Source organism: Scyliorhinus torazame, chromosome 8 (assembly GCF_047496885.1).
Source record: "Scyliorhinus torazame isolate Kashiwa2021f chromosome 8, sScyTor2.1, whole genome shotgun sequence".
In the NCBI taxonomy this organism is placed as follows: Eukaryota; Metazoa; Chordata; class Chondrichthyes; order Carcharhiniformes; family Scyliorhinidae; genus Scyliorhinus; species Scyliorhinus torazame.
Genome location: NC_092714.1, coordinates 273,872,325 through 273,890,559, shown reverse-complemented (window position 1 = coordinate 273,890,559; position 18,235 = coordinate 273,872,325). Strand labels below are relative to the sequence as shown.

The 18,235-nt window shown below is 50.5% G+C and overlaps 1 protein-coding gene across 7 annotated transcripts in view; it reads left to right on the top strand.

Annotated features, from left to right (window-relative positions):
• Positions 1-18,235, top strand: part of LOC140428660 (DENN domain-containing protein 3-like) — a 294,281-nt gene that overhangs the window by 173,144 nt on the left and 102,902 nt on the right. For all 7 annotated transcript variants that reach the window (XR_011948826.1, XM_072515350.1, XM_072515345.1 and 4 more), the window contains one exon: positions 6,315-6,411. Coding sequence is in view for 6 of the 7 variants with exons in the window: in XM_072515350.1 (XP_072371451.1) it covers positions 6,315-6,411 (97 nt within the window). In the remaining variant the exon portion in view is untranslated. The remainder of the gene's footprint in view (positions 1-6,314; positions 6,412-18,235) is intronic.

The window sequence follows — 18,235 nt, the reverse complement described above, 5'->3', positions numbered from 1 at the left end:
AGGTTAGTGTGGGGGGGGGGACAGTGAGGTTAGTTTGGGGGGGACAGTGAGGTTAGTGTGGCGGGGGGACAGTGAGGTTAGTGTGGGGGGGGGGACAGTGAGGTTAGTGTGGGGGGGGTGACAGTGAGGTTAGTGTGGGGGGGGGACAGTGAGGTTAGTGTGGGGGGGACAGTGAGGTTAGTGTGGGGGGGGCAGTGAGGTTAGTGTGGGGGGGGCAGTGAGTTTAGCGTGGGGGGGGACAGTGAGGTTAGTGTGGGGGGGGAGACAGTGAGGTTAGTGTGGGGGGGGGACAGTGAGGTTAGTGTGGGGGGGACAGTGAGGTTAGTGTGGGGGGGACAGTGAGGTTAGTGTGGGGGGGGAGACAGTGAGGTTAGTGTGGGGGGGGAGACAGTGAGGTTAGTGTGGGGGGGGGGACAGTGAGGTTAGTGTGGGGGGGAGACTGTGAGGGGGGAGACAGTGAGGTTAGTGTGGGGGGGGGGGACAGTGAGGTTAGTGTGGGGGGGAGACTGTGAGGGGGGAGACAGTCCCCACTCCCATATATCTGTCCATGGAAGAAATAGAAACTGCAAAAGCTGAAAATGTGGTGATCTCTGTGTGGTGTTGGGTGCTCTGGTGCACAGATGAGCCAAGACAGTTGTATGTGGTACAACTCTATTTTATTTTAACTCTTATAATACAGTTCGTTCTGGATACTCTGCACGTGCTGTCTCCCTGAATGTGTTTGGTGGCAGATGTGTCCTGGTCCTGCTCTGCAGCTAATACTGACCACCGGGGGTCGTGTCTGTGCTTTTATATCTTTCTGTCATTGGTTGTGGTGTTGTGTGTTCTGATTTGTCTGTTGGTGTGTCTATCATGATGTGTATGTTTGAATATCATGACATCCCCCCTTTTTACAAAGATATGTGCCTACGTGGTTATAAATATCAGTGTGTCGTGCGTGCATCTAAGAGTGTGTGTGTGTGTTGTGTACAGCGTGTGTATATGACGTAACTATTTACATGGGGCGATGTCGGGTGCGTCACACTAACAAGGTTGTACCATAACAAAACTTGGATACGAGAGAAAAAAAAGCGTGAACATTGGTCTGGTCAGACGATATCTGGAACAATAAACAACAACAGGTTATAATACAGAAGTGTTTGACTTTTTGAACGTATGAACAGCGTTATAAGTCCAGTCTAATGGGTGACCGCCTCAAGAATGGGCTGGTCCTCAAGCCGGTTCAGCTGTGGAGATTTGGGGTCACACTGGTTCACCTTGGACTGTTGGGAGGTGATGCTGTTGCCGAAGTCTCTACTTTACCATTTGTTGTACTTCGTGCAGTGCTTGGTTTTTTTCATTCGTGCAAATATAACATTCAACATCTTTGTTAGTGGTGCCTTGGCTGTGGTTTGGTTCTGGTGGCGATGGAAGGGGCATGATCCGTGGCATCTCCACGAAGTCATCCTTGGGAACCAGTGGAGGATCCGGCGTGTGCGTACGGTTCAGTTGCGAGCGTGGAAGGCGGCGCAAAGCTCGCTGATTGCGCCTACGCACCAATCCATCCGCCCTGCATGCCAGGAACAAGGTGGAGTCCTTTTTCTTTTTATGTTTGTGGTGGACGGCATCTTGTAGCCGATGGGTCGTTGCCATCGAAGTAGCACCATCACTAATATCATGCAAGGCGATGACTGTGCCAGATGTGGAAGTTGGCCGAGACCGTGCACGCTGGTTCCGGCCACCTGCTGTGCCGGAAGGGCGACTCCGCAGAGAAACGTCGAAGCATGTCGCCTTGGAGAGAGAATTGTTGCTCGCATCAACGTCTGGCGATGGCGCGAATTGGTGTGTCCATCTTGGACCGCCGGTGCTGGTTGCCACTGCCGACCCAGTGGGACTGCCACGCGATCCATTCCCTGTCGCCGTGGCATCCGCCGTCACCCTGAGCGTGCCATCACCGAGGCCGCGACACCGCCCGTCCGGAGCAAGGTCTGGCGTGCGCAAATCAGAGTCGGCGCTTGGCTGCTCCCCATCTGGAGTCCGGTCTGCCTTCCGTCGATGCCCCCCGTCCGGAGTCCCAACAGGTTCACTGGAGGCAGCCGAGATTCCCTGAAGCTGCACTTCTGGAGTCGGAACATGCAGGAATGCACCAACCAGTGGAGAGGCTCGAGCCATCGAGGGTGGAAGCGGTGCGCCGCCACCGCAGTCGTCAGTGGTCCCACCGTGATCGTCGAGTGCCTCGGTACGCACTAGGCGAGGTCTGTCACCTTGCACCTTTTGCATGGGAAGTGGGATGCTGTCGTCACTCGTCTCACATCCCGTGGATAGATCCTCATTAGCAGCTTGCTGTTCACTAGGGTTGGATAAATTGTCAGAGTTTTCATCTGGTGGTGCACACCATGTCGGTGGACTGTCATTGTCTTGCCGTTGTCCTTCATTTGGGCTTTTCTTCTTTGGAATTTTAAATCTTCCCCCAGACATTGCAGAACCTTGTTTATTACCCCCAAATTCTCCCATATGTATGGTCTCGAATATAGGATCCAATGTTTCTATCGACATTGTACTATTTTCCAAAGAACATTCCGTTTCACTTTTCTTCTCAGGTACCTCATATGTATCTTTGTCTAATGTACATGCCTTCATGGTCTCTGGGTCTGATTTTGCTGGGACTGGCATGGTCACAGTCTCTCTTTTACTGTTCTCAATTGCCCACATTATACTCCCCATACATAACTGCTTAATCACTGGGGTTAGTGTGGTACAATGGATAATCGGGTCGACCTTATCTGCATCTTCACCATTAGTGGAAAGCACACTTGGTTCACTTGAAACTGCTGTGGGTTTTAAATTCGTTATCTGGCTACTCGATGTCGGTGTCCTCAGGATTCTTGCTCCAATGTTCTGCTCATTTATCAGTGGAGTGTGTATAGGTTCAATGCAATTAATGTTCCCCTCAAGGTTTGAAGAGTCATTACTGACTAACTGCTGGTCTCCGAAGTTGGGATTTTGCGGCGTTGTGTTGAAGGGAGACATTTGTCCCTGCTGTAGATATGATTCAGGTTGTGTTATTTCCATTACCTGAGGATCAATGTCTTGTCCTTTTTTCCGATCCGTACTAAAACACTGGCAATTCTCAGTCTGCTCCTTGCAAGTTAAACATTCAATAAATTTCTTTAGCAAATCCTCAGCATCCTTCTGTGGCCGTGCAGCATTATTAATCTCTGTTCGGCTATAATGATCCTGAAGGTCAGCGCATAAACCTTTTTTCTTCGGGCTTGGACGAGGCGATTCCTTTGGCTTGTCTTCAGTTGGGCTTGAACAGTCATCAGCGCTGTGCCCTTCATTGTAGCATGAGAGACCTTCATGGTCATGCTGCTGTGTAGTGGAGCATGGTAGGCTGTTATAGCCTTCTTGCTGTTCACGTGAGCATGGCAGACTTGCATCATCTACCGCTGGTTGGTCAGGAGAGGTTGCTGGACCCTCATGGTCTTGTTCCTGCAAGGACTGCACATTGGAGTCTTGCGTTGCTTCTATCGTGGAGGCTGTCCACGAGCTCTCTGTGGAGGCTTGTGACACTGGAGTCACTTCTTGTTCGTGCAAGGACTGCGCTCTGGAGTCTTGCGTTGCTTCTATCGTGGAGGCTGTCCACGAGCTCTCTGTGGAGGCTTGTGACACTGGAGTCACTTCTTGTTCGTGCAAGGACTGCGCTCTGGAGTCTTGCATGTCTTCTTTCATAGAGTCGGGAACGTTGAGCGGGACGTGGACCACGCTCTGTGTGGCAGCAGGGCGCTCTCCGTGTGCTTGCACCGCTCCCTGTCTGTTAATGTCAGGCTGCAGCATCATCCGGTACTGATAAGTTGGAACGTCATATCTGCTGGATTGAAGATCCTCAAATCCGAAAAATGAATCCGCATCTGCGTCGGATTCAATGTGGGGGCCGCCAATGTGCAACACGAAAGGTTCGTCCGAGTCATAGTCGTATAGGACCACGGAGCTATCATTGGGCTCGCGAAGTCCGGAAACACTGTAAAGATCGTCATCGAAGTATTCGAGGTCGGAATCATCGGCTTGTGCGTAGGTAACTGCTTGTCGGAGGGTTCTTCGGAAGTCAAATTCATCTCCTGGGTCAATTTGCGGCACTGTGCTGTCATTCCAGGTGAGGGAAGGTTGTTTTACAGCTTTAACAGATTTTTGTTTTTTTGATTTGGGACGTTTCCCTTTTAAATTGGATTTGGGACGTTTCCCCTTTAAATTGGTGCAGTCTGGGGCCTCTAACATCCTGACGCTCGGTATGTAGCACGTAGGAAGCGACTGCGCATGCTCAGATCGCTGTTCCTTTACGGATGGCCGTTTTCTTGACTGCGCATGCGCAGCATCTCGCGCACGCGCAAACGATACTTCCGGTTCTGCGCACTGCTCGTGCAACTGTGCTAGCGTGATACCTTTAGCAAGATGGCCGCCGACCTCGACCCAGCCCTCTCTCAGGCCCGGGATTTCGGCCTCTGGGAATTCGGGCTCAGGGATCCCGGCCACGAGGTGAGTACTGCAGCTTTTCTTGCCTTTACTTGCCGATTGGATTGCGTTTTCTTCACAGTACTTGGAGAATTTGTCCAGGACTGCCTGGTAATCGTACCTTTGCTGCCTCCTGAAGAACCTGAACCTTGTGAATATTTCTCTTGCCCTTGCACCGGCGATGGTGAGGAGAAATTCAATTTTTTCGCTATCATCCAGGTCTTGGAGTTCAGCTGCCACCAGGAACAATTCGAACATTTGCCGGAATCGCCGCCAGTTTTCACGGAGGTCGCCGTAGCACTGGAGCGGCTGCGGAACCGGGAACTCTATCATTTTGCCTGGGCACTGCTGGTTGTCTGTGTACACTGAGGTATGCCGGCAGGTATCGATCCACTCCTGTACCATGTGGTGTTGGGTGCTCTGGTGCACAGATGAGCCAACACAGTTGTATGTGGTACAACTCTATTTTATTTTAACTCTTATAATACAGTTCGTTCTGGATACTCTGCACGTGCTGTCTCCCTGAATGTGTTTGGTGGCAGATGTGTCCTGGTCCTGCTCTGCAGCTAATACTGACCACCGGGGGTCGTGTCTGTGCTTTTATATCTTTCTGTCATTGGTTGTGGTGTTGTGTGTTCTGATTTGTCTGTTGGTGTGTCTATCATGATGTGTATGTTTGAATATCATGACACTCTGTAGGTGCATGCACACAAGGGGTTAATGGATAGATAGCAGCACCACATGATCAGCAGAGGGCTGGACCAATAGGGGGAGAAAGGGCAGCCACACGGGGTCTCTGTCTCTCGGGTGTGCTGTGAACAGGGAAACATCAGAATCACACAGATAGTTAGTGGAGTTACAGTTAGTTACAATTGTTAAATCTTGTTATCCAATTCCTAGTTCCCATGTTAAGGTAAAGAACTCACACATTAATAGTTATAGTTACTCAATAATCCTTTGTTGTTACTGGACGCGTTCGAGTCTTCTTCTACAAGATTCAGAGGACCTCACCATCAGCCAAGGATTGAGTTACACGTGTTATCGACCACGCAGGTAACACTCCAGAAAATATAAAACAAACACTGAAAATGCAGGAAAGGCACATGCAGACAGTCAGTATTGGTGGGTCGCTCTGTGATCCCTCCATCAGGAAAATAAACCCGCTGTTTTGTAAGGTCAGAGAAAGGAGAGGTGAAAGGGAGAGGGAAATTCCAGCAGTCACAAAGGCGGGAATAATAGGTTCATTTATTGGGGAATTATGCCGTGCATTCAACCGACCATTCTGCTATCTCCTGGAGACTGTTGATTTGAGCTGAGAGTGTGGACAGCTGGGCACGTGGTTTCCGTGCAGGTTAATGGTCCGCCGTTGCACAGTATCTTATGGCCTTTTCTCTGAATGCGATGGTCCTGGAGTTCAGTTTCCAGGCTAGCACTGAGCACTGACACCGAGACGGACACTGCCAGAGGCCCTGGTACCCTCTCAGAAGGTCCGGTGTGTAATCCTCAGTGTCCTTCGCAATATTTACCCCTCAATCAACAGCACAAAATACAAACTATCTGGTCATTATCACATTGTCGTTTCTGGGAATCTTGCTTTGCACGGATTGGCTGTTGTGCTTCCTGCATGACAGCAGTCACTACCCTTCACAAGTATTTCATTGACTCAAATGCACTTTGAAGTCTCACGTGGTCAGGATTTCAATCAGGTCCCGCTGCCCTTTAAACTTTCAACACTTTCTCCAGGACTGAAATAGAATGTGTCCTTATTCTGCGTCTGTTTCCCTTCAACATGGGTTGCTTTCCTCATGCGTTTAATCTCTTCCCAGGGATGTCTCCAAACATTTGAACCTTAAGCATCGTGTGTTCATCAAGAAGGAGTTCTTGGACTCACGCCAGCCAGCGTCTCAGCCATTTTACAGCAGTGTGAGTAATGTCTTCTCAGTGTTTGACTCTGTTCGTTATAAGGTCATACAATACAGAAGGCCCATCCAGTCTGCACCGACAAAACTGGAATGAGGTTTCTCGCCTCTCCTACCCTCCCAGGCAGCACACTCCAGACTCCCACCACCCTCTGGGTGAACAAACCTTTCCTCAAATCCCCTCTCAACCACATTCCCCCTCACCCTAAATCCAAGGTCCCTCGTCATTGACCCTTCAACTAAGGGAATAGCTGCTTCCAATCCACCCTGTCCACGCCCCTCAATCTTATACACCTCAATCAGGTTCCCCCTCAGCCTTCTCTGCTCGAAACATCCCAAGCCCATCCAGCCGATCTTCATAACTCAAACACTCCATTCCCGGCAACATCCTGGTGAATCTCCTCTGCACCCTCTCCAGTACAATCACATCCTTCCTATTGTGAGGCGACCAGAACTGATCACAGTGCTCCATGTGCGGCCTAACCAAAGTCCTGTACAACTCTAACATAACCTTCCTGCTTCTATAACCTGTGCCACAACTGTTAAAGGCAAGTGTCCCGTATGCCCTCTTAACGACCTTATTAACCTGTCGTCCCGACTTCAGTGATCTGTGGACCAAAAGCCCAAGATCCCTCAGTTCCCCTGAGCTTCCTACTGTCCTGCATTCAGTCAGTACCTCCTTGTCTTGTTACGCCTTCCAAAGTGCATCACCTCACACATTTCAGGGTTACATTTGATCTGCTCATCTGACCAACCCATCTATAACTTCCTGCAATCAAATGATCCCTGTGGTACATCACAGGCCTCCCGTCACACAAGCAGCCTTCTACCACCACCCTCTGTCTCCTATCAATAGCCAATTTTGCCAAGTTACCCTGGATCCCATGTGCTTTTCATAGAATCATAGAATCCCTACAATGCGGAACGAGGCCGTTCGGCCCATTGAGTTTGCACCGACCCTTTGAATGAGCACTCTAGCCATGTCCACTCCCTCGTCCACCTTGCCCTAACCCATAACCCCATAACCTAACCTGCACAGCCCTGGACACTAAGGGGCAATTTAACATGGCCAAATCACCTAACCAGCACATCTTTGTACCGTGGAAGAAACTGGAGCACCTAGAGGATGTACAAACTCCACACAACAGTGACCCAGGCTGAATCGAACCGGGCTCCCGGGTGCCATGAGGCTGCAATGCTGCCGTGCCACCCTTACCTTATCGCTTTGCTGAAATCCATATAAACTACATCAACTGCACTACCCTCATCTACACCCAATCACCTTCTTGGAAAATTCAATTTTTTCATTCTTTTTATCGCAAAGAAGAATTTGACATAATTATTGCAAAATACATCCGCACTAACCAACAAATACATAGTATTGGTGATGAGTGTCGCCTCCAAGAAAAAATTAAAAACCCCTCAGAAAATGAAATTTAAACCCTCAGAAGGACATTCATTTTGAACGTCTGAACCCGGCCACCGAGGCCACGGGGGAGGTTCTCCCACCTCTGCCACGCAGCTCTAACCTCACTCACCAGCCTGCCATCATTTTGTTTATGAAGAGAAGCCCAAATCATGGGCTCCCCGGATACCCACGTAACGGACGCTGGATCTGGCAGTGTGAAAAGTTAATACCCACGGGCCGGCTCCCCACCCTGGGGGGTTAACTGGAAAGGATTCGCTCTTATCCAAATCTAATAGGGCAGCACGGTGGCGCAGTGGTTAGCACTGCTGCCTCACGGCGCCGAGGTCCCAGGTTCGATCCCGGCTCTGGGTCACTGTCCGTGTGGAGTTTGCACATTCTCCCCGTGTCTGCGTGGGTTTCACCCCCGCAACCCAAAGATGTGCAGGGTAGGTGGATTGGCCACGCTAAATTGCCCCTTAATGGGGAAAATAAAAAAATTGAGTCTTACCAAATTTAAGCTGCACCCCGAGAAGGAGCAGAAACTCCGAAGCAGCTTCATTATCTCGTCCATGGTGGAAACGGAATCCATGCTATGACGAAGTAGATGATATGCGTATTCTCCCGCCACCGGGGGCTAGGAGCGGGGTCGCGTATTTTCCGCGCGCTGGGCCGCTCCGACCCGACAGGTTACGCCGGCGCCAACCCGCGCATGCGCGGTTGCCGTCCTCCCCAAGGCCGCCCCGCAAGAAGATGGCAGATGGATCTTGCGGGGCGGCGGAGGAAAGGGGGTCCTCCTTCAGAGAGGTCGGCCCGCCAATCGGTGGGCCCTGATCGCGGGCCACACCCCATCGGAGGCCATCCCTGGTGAAGGAACCCCCCCCTCCCTCCCCCCACCCCCCCACAGGCCGCCCCACCACCCTCAACACCCCAGGAAGGAGAGACCTACCCACCACAAACAAGTCAATCTGAGCGAGTACACCTGATGGGCATGGGATAAAAACGAAAAGCCCTCATCATTCGAATGCAAAAACGGCCACATGTCACCACCTCCAGCCCCCCACTTTGTTCTATAAAAGCCAATAATGCTTCTGCTGCTCCTGATGGAACCAGAGACTTAGGCTGAGACCGGTCTAGTCAAGAGTCTGAAACACCATAAAAGGCCCCCCAAAATGACCTGGGGCGAAATTCTCCGGAAACGGCGTGATGTCCGGCGACTGGCGCCCAAAACGGCGCAAATCAGACGGGCATCGCGCCGCCCCAAAGGTGCGGAATGCTCCGCACCTTTGGGGGCCGAGCCCCAACATTGAGGGGCTAGGTCGGCGCCGGACGAATTTCCGCCCCGCTAGCTGGCGGAAAAGGCCTTTGGTGCCCCGCCAGCTGGCGTGGAAGTGACATCTTGGGGCGGCGCATGCGCGGGAGCGTCAGCGGCCGCTGACAGTTTCCCGCGCATGCGCAATGGAGGGAGTCTCTTCCGCCTCCGCCATGGTGGAGACCGTGGCGGAGGCAGAAGGGAAAGAGTGCCCCCACGGCACAGGCCCGCCCGTGGACCGGTGGGCCCCGATCGCGGGCCAGGCCACCGTGGGGGCACCCCCCGGGGCCAGATCGCCCCGCGCCCCCCCCAGGACCCCGGAGCCCGCCCACGCCGCCTTGTCCCACCGGTAAGGTAGGTGGTTTAATCTACGCCGGCGGGACAGGCATTTTAGCGGCGGGACTTCGGCCCATCCGGGCTGGAGAATCGCGGGGGGGGGCCCGCCAACCGGCGCAAAGTGATTCCCGCCCCCGCCGAATATCCGGTGCGGGAGACTTCGGCAACCGGCGGGGGCGGGATTCACGCCAGCCCCCGGCGATTCTCCGACCTGGCGGGGGGTCGGAGAATCTCGCCCGGAGGCAAGTAGCTGACGGTAGCACAGTGGTTAGCACTGTTGCTTCACAGCGGCAGGGACCCGCTGTTTGTTTCCCGGCTTGGGTCACTGTCTATGCGGAGTCTGCATGTTCTCCCCGTGTCTGCGTGGGTTTCCTCCGGATGCTCCGGTTTCCTCCCACAAGTCGCAAAAGACTGAATTGGACACTCTGAATTCTCCCTCTGTGTACCCGAACAGGCGCCAGAATGTGGCGACGAGGGGATTGTCACGGTAACTTCATTGCAGGGTTAATGTAAGCCTGCTTGTGACAATAAAGATTATTATTAGCCAATAATAATCGTTATTATTATTAGCTAGTTAAAAAAAGCCATTCTCCTCCCGAGTGAAGCGAGGTGTGAAATGCACGGTTAATCACAGGTCCGGGGCGGGATTCACCGAGGCCCCGCCGGGCCGGAGAATCGCCGGGGGGCGGTGTGAATCGGGCCGCCCGGAAGGTGCGGAATCCGCCACATCTTCAGGGGCTAGGCCGGCGGCGGTGGGGTTGGCGCCGTGCCAGCCGGTGCAGAAGGGCCTCCGCCGGCCGGCGTGATTTGACGCATGTGCGGGAGCGCCAGCGTGGGCTGACATAATCCCAGCGCGTGCGCAGGGGGGTTCTGCTCCGCACCGGCCATGGTGGAGGTTGACAGCGGCAGGTGCGGAGGGAAAGAGTGCCCCCACGGCACAGGCCCACCCGCGAACCGGTGAGCCCCAATCGATCGACAGTTCCAACGCGCCACAGCGAAAAACCGGACCGACCTCCTCAGAAGACAAACATGGGACACAACCGACAGAATACCCTTCGTCGTCCAGTACTTCCCGGAGCGGAGAAACTACGTCATCTTCTTCACAGCCTTCAACACGTCATTGATGACGATGACCATCTTGCCAAGGTCATCCCCACACCCCCACTACTTGCCTTCAAACAACCGCGCAACCTCAAACGAACCATTGTTTGCAGCAAACTACCCAGTCTTCAGAACAGTGACCACGACACCACACATCCCTGTCATGGCAATCTCTGCAAGACGTGCCAGATCATCGACATGGATACCACTATTACACGTGAGAACACCACCCACCAGGTACGCGGTACATACTCGTGCGACTCGGCCAACGTTGTCTACCTCATACGCTGCAGGAAAGGATGTCCCGAAGCGTGGTACATTGGCGAGACCATGCAGACGCTGCGACAACGAATGAACGGACATCGCGCAACAATCACCAGGCAGGAATGTTCCCTTCCAGTCGGGGAACACTTCAGCAGTCAAGGGCATTCAGCCTCTGATCTCCGGGTAAGCGTTCTCCAAGGCGGCCTTCAGGACCCGCGACAACGCAGAATCGCCGAGCAGAAACTTATAGCCAAGTTCCGCACACATGAGTGCGGCCTCAACCGGGACCTGGGATTCATGTCACATTACATTCATCCCCCACCATCTGGCCTGCGAAATCCTACCAACTGTCCTGGCTTGAGACAATTCACACCTCTTTAACCTGGGGTTACCCCATCTCTGGATCTGTAAAGATTTAATCACCTGCTAATGCTCACATTCCTAGCATTGTTTGGCATCTTTGAATTTGTCTATATATGTGTTTCTGGAACAGACCTCTTCATTCACCTGAGGAAGGAGCAGCGCTCCGAAAGCTAGTGACATCGAAACAAACCTGTTGGACTTTAACCTGGTGTTGTAAGACTTCGTACTGTTCTATGACCTAGCCAGTTCAGTATCCACCTTGCCAGCTCACCCCTGATCCTGTGTGACTTCACCTTTTGTACTAGTCTACCATGAGGGACCTTGTCAAAGGCCCTACTGAAGTCCATATAGACAACATCCACTGCCCTACCTGCATCAATCATCTTTGTAACCTCCTCGAAAAACTCTATCAAGTTAGTGAGACACGACCTCCCCTTCACAAAACCATGCTGCCTCTCACTAATACGTCCATTTGCTTCCAAATGGGAGTAGATCCTGACTCGAAGAATTCTCTCCAGTAATATCCCTACCACTGAAGTAAGGCTCATCGGCCTGTAGTTCCCTGGATTATCCTTGCTACCCTTCTTAAACAGAGGAACAACATTGGCTATTCTCCAGTCCTCCGGGACATCACCTGAAGACAGTGAGGATCCAAAGATTTCTATCACGGCCTCAGCAATTTCCTCTCCAGCCTCCTTCAGTATTCTGGGGTAGATCCCATCAGGCCCTGGGGACTTATCGACCTTAATATTTTTTAAGACGCCCAACACCTCGTCTTTTTGGATCTCAATGTGACCCAGGCTATCTACACACCCTTCTCCAGACTCAACATCTACCAATTCCTTCCCTTTGGTGAATACTGATGCAAAGTATTCATTTAGTACCTTGCCCATTTCCTCTGGCTCCACACATAGATTCCCTTGCCTATCCTTCAGTGGGCCAACCCTTTCCCTGACTACCCTCTTGCTTTTTATGTACGTGTAAAAAGCCTTGGGATTTTCCTTGACCTTATTTGCCAATGACTTTTCATGACCCCTTCTAGCCCTCCTGACTCCTTGCTTAAGTTCCTTCCTACTTTCCTTATATTCCACACAGGCTTCGTCTGTTCCCAGCCTTTTAGCCCTGACAAATGACTTTTTGACGAGGCCTACAATATCTCTCGTTATCCAAGGTTCCCGAAAATTGCCGTATTTATCCTTCTTCCTCACAGGAACATGCCGGTCCTGAATTCCTTTCAATTGACACTTGAAAGCCTCCCACATGTCAGATGATGATTTGCCCTCAAACATCCACCCCCAATCAAGGTTCTTCAGTTCCCGCCTAATATTGTTAGAATTAGCCTTCCCCCAATTTAGCACATTCATCCTAGGACTACTCTTATCCTTGTCCACCAGCACATTAAAACTTACTGAATTGTGGTCACTGTTCTCGAAATGCTCCCCTACTGAAACTTCTACCACCTGGCCGGGCTCATTCCCCAATACCAGGTCCAGTACCGCCCCTTCCCTAGTTGGACTGTCTACATATTGTTTTAAGAAGCCCTCCTAGATGCTCCTTACAAACTCTGCCCCGTCTAAGCCCCTAGCACTAAGTGAGTCCCAGTCAATATTGGGGAAGTTGAAGTCTCCCATCACCACAACCCTGTTGTTTTTACTCTTTTCCAAAATCTGTCTACCTATCTGCTCCTCCATCTCCCGCTGGCTGTTGGGAGGCCTGTAGTAAACCCCCAACATTGTGACTGCACCCTTCTTATTCCTGATCTCTACCTATATAGCCTCACTGTCCTCTGAGGTGTCCTCCCGTAGTACAGCCGTGATATCCTCCCTAACCAGTAGCGCAATTCCGCCACCCCTTTTACATCCCCCTCTATCCCGCCTGAAACATCTAAATCCTGGAACGTTTAGCTGCCAATCCTGCCCTTCCCTCAACCAAGTCTCTGTAATGGCAACAACATCATAGTTCCAAGTACTAATCCAAGCTCTAAGTTCATCTGCCTTACCCGTAATACTTCTTGCATTAAAACATATGCACTTCAGGCCACCAGACCCGCTGTGTTCAGCAACTTCTCCCTGTCTGCTCTGCCTCAGAGCCACACTGTTCCTATTCCCTAGTTCTCCCTCAATGCTCTCACCTTCTGACCTATTGCTCCCGCGCCCACCCCCCTGCCACACTAGTTTAAACCCTCCCGTGTGACACTAGCAAACCTCGCGGCCAGGATATTTATGCCTCTCCAGTTTAGATGCAACCCGTCCTTCTTATATAGGTCACACCTGCCCCGGAAGAGCTCCCAGTGGTCCAGATAACGGAAACCCTCCCTCCTACACCAGCTGTTTAGCCACGTGTTTGTCTGCTCTACCTTCCTATTTCTAGCCTCACAGGCACGTGGCACAGGGAGTAATCCCGAGATTACAACCCTAGAGGTCCTGTCTTTTAACTTTCTGCCTAGCTCCCTGAACTCCTGCTGCAGGACCTCATGCCCCTTCCTGCCTATGTCGTTAGTACCAATATGTACAACGACCTCTGTCTGTTTGCCCTCCCCCTTTCAGGATGCCCTCTACCCGTTCGGAGACATCCTGGACCCTGGCACCAGGGAGGCAATATACCATCCTGGAGTCTCTTTCACGTCCACAGAAGCGCCTATCTGTGCCCCTGACTATAGAGTCCCCTATTACTATTGCTCTTCTGCGCTTTGACCCTCCCTTCTGAACAGCAGAGCCAGCCGTGGTGCCACTGCTCTGGCTGCTGCTGTTTTCCCCTGATAGGCTATCCCCCCCCGACAGTATCCAAAGGGGTATACCTGTTCGAGAGGGGGACCACCACAGAGGATTCCTGTACTGACTGCCTGCCCTTTCTGGTGGTCACCCATTTCTCTGCCTGCACCTTGGGTGTGACCACATTTATATAACTGCGATCTATGACGCTTTCCGCCACCTGCATGCTCCTAAGTGCATCCAATTGCTGCTCCAACCGAACCATGCGGTCTGTGAGGAGCTCCAGTTGGGTGCACTTTCTGCAGATGAAGCCAACTGGGACGCTGGAAGCCTCCCGGACCTGCCACATCTCACAGTCAGAGCATTGCACCCCTCTAACTGACATTGCATCAATTAATTAGTAAATTAAAATTAAAAGTTTAAAAAAAACTTTTTTAAAAAGTTACTGTTAACTATCTGTTTCCTAGCACTAGATTTCTAATATAAATGCGAAAGCTAAATATAGTACTCTCCGATCTCTGGCTTAGATATCCCTCTAAATTATAATTGAGTAATTATGTTTAATTAGTTACCAATGCTTAATTTTTTAAATTTAGTGTAGATTCCCAACCAGCCACTCAGGTCACAGCTTTTCTGTGATGTCACTTCAGTTTCCCCCCGACACACACAATTTGAAAAGCTAATGAAAGTAAAAATGAGTAAAAATCACTTACTTACCTTCTGAGGGTCTCAGATGTTCTCAGGTTCTCTCCCTGACAGAGGCTGCTCCTCCTCGTCCGAACGGCTCCCGAAACTAGGCCGCGATCTTTTTAAATCTCCGCTCCGACTCGCAACTCCCGCTCTTTTAAAATCTCCGCTCCGACTCGCAGCTCCCGCTCTTTTTAAACCTCCACTCCGCCTCGCAGCTCCTGCTCTTTTTAAATCTCCGCTCCGACTCGCAGCTCCCGTGCTTTTTAAATCTCCGCTCCGACTCGCAGCTCCCGCTCTTTTTAAATCTCCGCTCCGACTCGCAGCTCCCGCTCTTTTTAAATCTCTGCTCCGACTCGCAGCTCCTGCTCTTTGTAAATCTCCGCTCCGACTCGCAGCTCCCGCCCTTTTTAAATCTCCGCTCCGACTCGCAGCTCCTGAGCTTTTTAAATCTCCGCTCCGACTCGCAGCTCCTGCTCTTTTTAAACATCCGCTCTGACTCACAGCTCCTGCTCTTTTTAAATCTCCGCTCAGACTCGCAGCTCCTGCTCTTTTTAAACATCCGCTCCGACTCGCAGCTCCCGCGCTTTTTAAATCTCCGCTCCGACTCGCAGCTCCCGCGCTTTTTAAATCTCCGCTCCGACTCGCAGCTCCCGCTCTTTTTAAATCCCTGTGTGTATCAGTGTGTGTGTGTGTGTATCAGTGTGTGTGTATCAGTGTGTGTGTGTGTATCAGTGTGTCTGTGTATCAGTGTGTGTGTGTGTATCAGTGTGTGTGTATCAGTGTGTGTGTGTATCAGTGTGTGTATATCAATGTTTGTGTTTATCAGAGTGTGTGCATCAGTGTATCAGTGTGTGTGTGTATCAGTGTGTGTGTGTTTGTGTGTGTATGTATCAGTGTGTGTGTGTATCAGTGTGTGTGTCAGTGTGTGTGTGTATCAGTGTGGGTGTGTATCAGTGTGTGTGTATCAATGTTTGTGTGTATCAGTGTGTGTGCATTAGTGCGTGTGTGTATCAGTGTGTGTATCAGTGTGTGTGTATCAGTGTGTGTGGGTATCAGTGTGTGTGTGTGTCAGTATGTGTGTGTATCAGTGTGTGTGAGTATCAGCGTGTGAGTATCAGTGTGTGTGTATCAGTGTGTGTGTGTATCAGTGTCTGTGTGTGTATCAGTGTGTGTGTATCAGTGTGTGCATCAGTGTGTGTGTATCAGTGTGTGAGTGTATCAGTGTGTGTCTATCAGTGTGTGTGTCTATCAGTGTGTGTGTCTATCAGTGTGTGAGTGTATCAGTGTGTGTATCAGTGTGTGTGTATCAGTGTGTGTGCGTATCAGTGTGTGTGTGTATCAGTGTGTGAGTGTATCAGTGTGTGTGTCAGTATGTGTGTGTATCAGTGTGTGTGTGTATCAGTGTGTGTGAGTATCAGTGTGTGTGTGTGTATCAGTGAGTGTGTATCAGTGTGTGTGTATCAGTGTGTGTGTACCAGTGTGTGTGCATCAGTGGGTGTGTATCAGTGTGTGTATCAGTGTGTGTGTATCAATGTTTGTGTGTGTCAGTGTGTGTGCATCAGTGTGTGTATCAGTGTGTGTGTATCAGTGTGTGAGTGTATCAGTGTGTGTATCAGTGTGTGTGTATCAGTGTGTGTGTAGCAGTGTGTGTGCATATCAGTGTGTGTGAGTATCAGTATGTCTGTGTGTATCAGTGTGTCTGTGTATCAGTGTGTGTGTGTATCAGTGTGTGCGTATCAGTGTGCGTGCGTATCAGTGTGTGTGTGTATCAGTGTGTGTGTATATCAATGTGTGTGTGTATCAGTGTGTGTGGGTATCAGTGTGTGTGTGTATCAGTGTGTGTGGGTATCAGTGTGTGTGGGTATCAGTGTGTGTCTGTATCAGTGTGTGTGTATCAGTGTGTGTGTGTATCAGTGTGTGTATCAGTGTGTGTGCGTATCAGTGTGTGTGGGTATCAGTGTGTGTCAGTATGTGTGTGTATCAGTGTGTGTATCGGTGTGTGTATCAGTGTGTGTGTATCAGTGTGTGTGAGTGTATCAGTGTGTGAGTGTATCAGTGTGTGTCTATCAGTGTGTGTGTCTATCAGTGTGTGGGTATCAGTGTGTGTGTGTCAGTATGTGTGTGTATCAGTGTGTGTGTATCAGTGTGTGTGAGTATCAGTGTGTGTATCAGTGTGTGTGTATCAGTGTGTGTGTACCAGTGTGTGTGCATCAGTGGGTGTGTATCAGTGTGTGTATCACTGTGTGTGTATCAATGTTTGTGTGTATCAGTGTGTGTGCATCAGTGTGTGTATCAGTGTGTGTGTGTATCAGTGTGTGTGCGTATCAGTGTGTGTGTGTATCAGTGTGTGAGTGTATCAGTGTGTGCGTCAGTATGTGTGTGTATCAGTGTGTGTGTGTATCAGTGTGTGTGAGTATCAGTGTGTGTGTGTGTATCAGTGAGTGTGTATCAGTGTGTGTGTATCAGTGTGTGTGTACCAGTGTGTGTGCATCAGTGGGTGTGTATCAGTGTGTGTATCAGTGTGTGTGTATCAATGTTTGTGTGTGTCAGTGTGTGTGCATCAGTGTGTGTGTATCAGTGTGTGTGTATCAGTGTGTGAGTGTATCAGTGTGTGTATCAGTGTGTGTGTATCAGTGTGTGTGTAGCAGTGTGTGTGCATATCAGTGTGTGTGAGTATCAGTATGTCTGTGTGTATCAGTGTGTCTGTGTATCAGTGTGTGTGTGTATCAGTGTGTGCGTATCAGTGTGCGTGCGTATCAGTGTGTGTGTGTATCAGTGTGTGTGTATATCAATGTGTGTGTGTATCAGTGTGTGTGGGTATCAGTGTGTGTGTGTATCAGTGTGTGTGGGTATCAGTGTGTGTGGGTATCAGTGTGTGTCTGTATCAGTGTGTCTGTATCAGTGTGTGTGTATCAGTGTGTGTGTGTATCAGTGTGTGTATCAGTGTGTGTGCGTATCAGTGTGTGTGGGTATCAGTGTGTGTCAGTATGTGTGTGTATCAGTGTGTGTATCGGTGTGTGTATCAGTGTGTGTGTATCAGTGTGTGTGAGTGTATCAGTGTGTGAGTGTATCAGTGTGTGTCTATCAGTGTGTGTGTCTATCAGTGTGTGGGTATCAGTGTGTGTGTGTCAGTATGTGTGTGTATCAGTGTGTGTGTATCAGTGTGTGTGAGTATCAGTGTGTGTGTATCAGTGTGTGTGTATCAGTGTGTGTGTACCAGTGTGTGTGCATCAGTGGGTGTGTATCAGTGTGTGTATCACTGTGTGTGTATCAATGTTTGTGTGTATCAGTGTGTGTGCATCAGTGTGTGTGTATCAGTGTGTGTGTATCAGTGTGTGAGTGTGTGTGTGTATCAGTGTGTGTGTGTTTGTGTGTGTATGTATCAGGGTGTGTGTGTATCAGTGTGTGTGTCAGTGTGTGTGTGTATCAGTGTGGGTGTGTATCAGTGTGTGTGTATCAATGTTTGTGTGTATCAGTGTGTGTGCATTAGTGCGTGTGTGTGTCAGTGTGTGTGTATCAGTGTGTGTGGGTATCAGTGTGTGTGTGTGTCAGTATGTGTGTGTATCAGTGTGTGTGAGTATCAGCGTGTGAGTATCAGTGTGTGTGTATCAGTGTGTGTGTGTATCAGTGTGTGTGTGTGTATCAG